This window comes from Cucurbita pepo, chromosome 6 (assembly GCF_057944985.1).
Source record: "Cucurbita pepo subsp. pepo isolate OVF chromosome 6, ASM5794498v1, whole genome shotgun sequence".
Classification (NCBI taxonomy): domain Eukaryota; kingdom Viridiplantae; phylum Streptophyta; class Magnoliopsida; order Cucurbitales; family Cucurbitaceae; genus Cucurbita; species Cucurbita pepo.
In genome coordinates, this window is record NC_141803.1 from 6078642 (window position 1) to 6081534 (window position 2893).

Genomic DNA, 2893 nt, shown 5'->3' on the forward strand with positions numbered 1-2893 from the left:
ATACTACTAAATATAATGTCTCCACCACCCTTATACCGCGCTGTGCATTAAATGACTAGATTTCACACGATTTTATTTTTACCCCAACTGAAATTCTACACAAACTCTCCACAATCGTATGATATTGTCCATTTTGAGCATAAGCTCACATGGCTTCACTTTAGGCTTCCCCGAAAGGCCTCACACCAATGGAGAGAGTATTTTTTGTTTATAAACCCATGATCATTCCCTAAATTAGCCGACGTGGAACTTCCATCATCCAACACCCCGAGTTATTAATTATCAAGAAATTTACTATTGAATGTTTCAATATTATAAATTTTGAATAATTCAAACTTCGACTGGATTCGATTCACGTTTGTTCTTAAAAGATAATATAAAAATTAATTCAAATGTAATATGGGAAGCTTTTTCAAACCAAAAATTATGGTTATAAATTTAAATAATTTTATAACTCAATCCAAATTTGAATAGTATAATGGCATACTCATTTGTCAACATATTGGTCTCTTCCACGAAGGTTAGGTGTAAAAGTTAATATCATTTTATAATTGGTTGGCTATCATTTGTTGCCTTGGAGGAGCTTATTTGAAAGCTATATAAAGAGAGGGGAGGCTTGGGTTTGAAGGCATAACTCAATCCCATTGAGGTACAAACATGGGGAAATCTAGGTCTTCGATGGCCTATCTCGTGGCCACGATCTTGGTGGCGACTCTAAGTTTGCCATCGGTGTTTGCTGCTGATTATGTCTATTCGTCTCCGCCGCCTCCTTACTATTCATACAATTCACCTCCTCCTCCTGTTTATCATTCTCCTCCGCCACCGAAAGTGAAGTATGAATATAAATCACCACCACCACCTCCTGTTTACTATTCTCCTCCACCGCCTGTTTATCACTCTCCACCACCTCCGGTTTACCATTCTCCTCCACCTCCCGTTTACCATTCTCCTCCACCACCTGTGTATCACTCTCCACCGCCTCCGGTTTACTATTCTCCTCCACCACCTGTTTATCACTCTCCACCGCCTCCAGTTTACTATTCTCCTCCACCACCTAAGAAGGACTATGAATACAAATCTCCACCACCACCAAAGATGGATTATGAATACAAGTCTCCACCACCTCCTAAGAAGGACTACGAGTACAAGTCTCCTCCTCCACCCAAGAAGGATTACGAGTACAAGTCCCCTCCACCACCGAAGAAGGACTACGAGTACAAGTCTCCCCCACCACCGAAGAAGGATTATGAGTACAAGTCCCCTCCACCACCAAAGAAGGACTACGAGTACAAGTCTCCCCCACCACCGAAGAAGGATTATGAGTACAAGTCCCCTCCACCACCAAAGAAGGACTACGAGTACAAGTCTCCCCCACCACCGAAGAAGGATTATGAGTACAAGTCCCCTCCACCACCAAAGAAGGACTACGAGTACAAGTCTCCCCCACCACCGAAGAAGGATTATGAGTACAAGTCCCCTCCACCACCAAAGAAGGATTACGAGTACAAGTCTCCACCACCTCCCAAGAAGGACTACGAGTACAAGTCTCCTCCTCCACCCAAGAAGGATTACGAGTACAAGTCTCCACCACCTCCCAAGAAGGATTACGAGTACAAGTCTCCACCACCTCCCAAGAAGGATTACGAGTACAAGTCTCCACCACCACCAAAGAAGGACTACGAGTACAAGTCCCCTCCACCACCCAAGAAGGATTACGAGTACAAGTCCCCTCCACCACCCAAGAAGGATTACGAGTACAAGTCCCCTCCACCACCGAAGAAGGGTTACGAGTACAAGTCTCCCCCACCACCCAAGAAGGATTATGAGTACAAGTCCCCTCCACCTCCCAAGAAGGACTATGAGTACAAGTCTCCCCCACCTCCCAAGAAGGATTACGAGTACAAGTCCCCTCCACCACCCAAAAAGGACTACGAGTACAAGTCTCCACCACCACCCAAGAAGGATTACGAGTATAAGTCTCCTCCACCACCCAAGAAGGATTACGAGTACAAGTCCCCTCCACCACCAAAGAAGGACTACGAGTACAAATCTCCCCCACCACCCAAGAAGGATTACGAGTACAAGTCCCCTCCACCACCCAAGAAGGACTACGAGTACAAGTCTCCTCCACCACCAAAGAAGGACTATGAATACAAATCTCCGCCACCACCCAAGAAAGACTACGAGTACAAGTCTCCACCACCTCCCAAGAACGACTACATTTATGCCTCACCACCACCTCCATACCACTACTAGAGTGATATCCTTCACATCCCTACTCTAGGGTAAGCTTTTCACAAATGAAAATCTCCCCTCGAACCCATTTAACAATATCATCTTTTGTTCCTTCATTTTACATTGATATTAACTTAATCCTATAAACTCTTGCAGGTAAAAGAAGAAAATACTCATATCAATAAAGAGATGGCCTAAGATGATCGTCACTACGTTCAAACAATGGCCCTCCATTATTTATGTCGTGTTCCATGTGTTCTTTTCTTTTCAAATTTAGTTTCATACTGTGTATTCATATTTTACATTAAGAAGTGAGAAAATTTTATTTAATTTCCAAACGATTCAAAAACTTCCTTAAATATAACTATCAATGACCACGAATCATTACAGACTACTATCAAATAAGTTCTTAAACTGTTCATATTTGGATCAACATGTCCCATGTTGTTCTTCGTTGTACTTAGCCATATTTAACAAACAAATCCATACTTTTGTTGACCTAAAAAATCACTTTATAGGTCAATGTTTGTTAAAATAGTAGCTCATAGGGAGGATTATTATAAACCTTTCCTTATTATTATTATTATTATTATTTTTCAATTTTGAAGGTTGACTATTACCATAGTTGACCACTTTAAAATTGTTTTTTTTTTAATCT

The 2893-nt window shown here is 41.8% G+C and overlaps 1 protein-coding gene across 1 annotated transcript; it reads left to right on the forward strand.

Moving 5' to 3' along the window:
- The first annotated feature begins 658 nt into the window (after positions 1 to 658).
- Positions 659 to 2565, forward strand: LOC111796714 (uncharacterized). The gene is made up of 2 exons (XM_023679455.2): positions 659 to 2285; positions 2392 to 2565. The coding sequence occupies exon 1, from the start codon at positions 679 to 681 to the stop codon at positions 2254 to 2256; it is 1578 nt and encodes a 525-aa protein (XP_023535223.2). The 5' UTR covers positions 659 to 678; the 3' UTR covers positions 2257 to 2285; positions 2392 to 2565.
- The last annotated feature ends 328 nt before the right edge of the window (positions 2566 to 2893 follow it).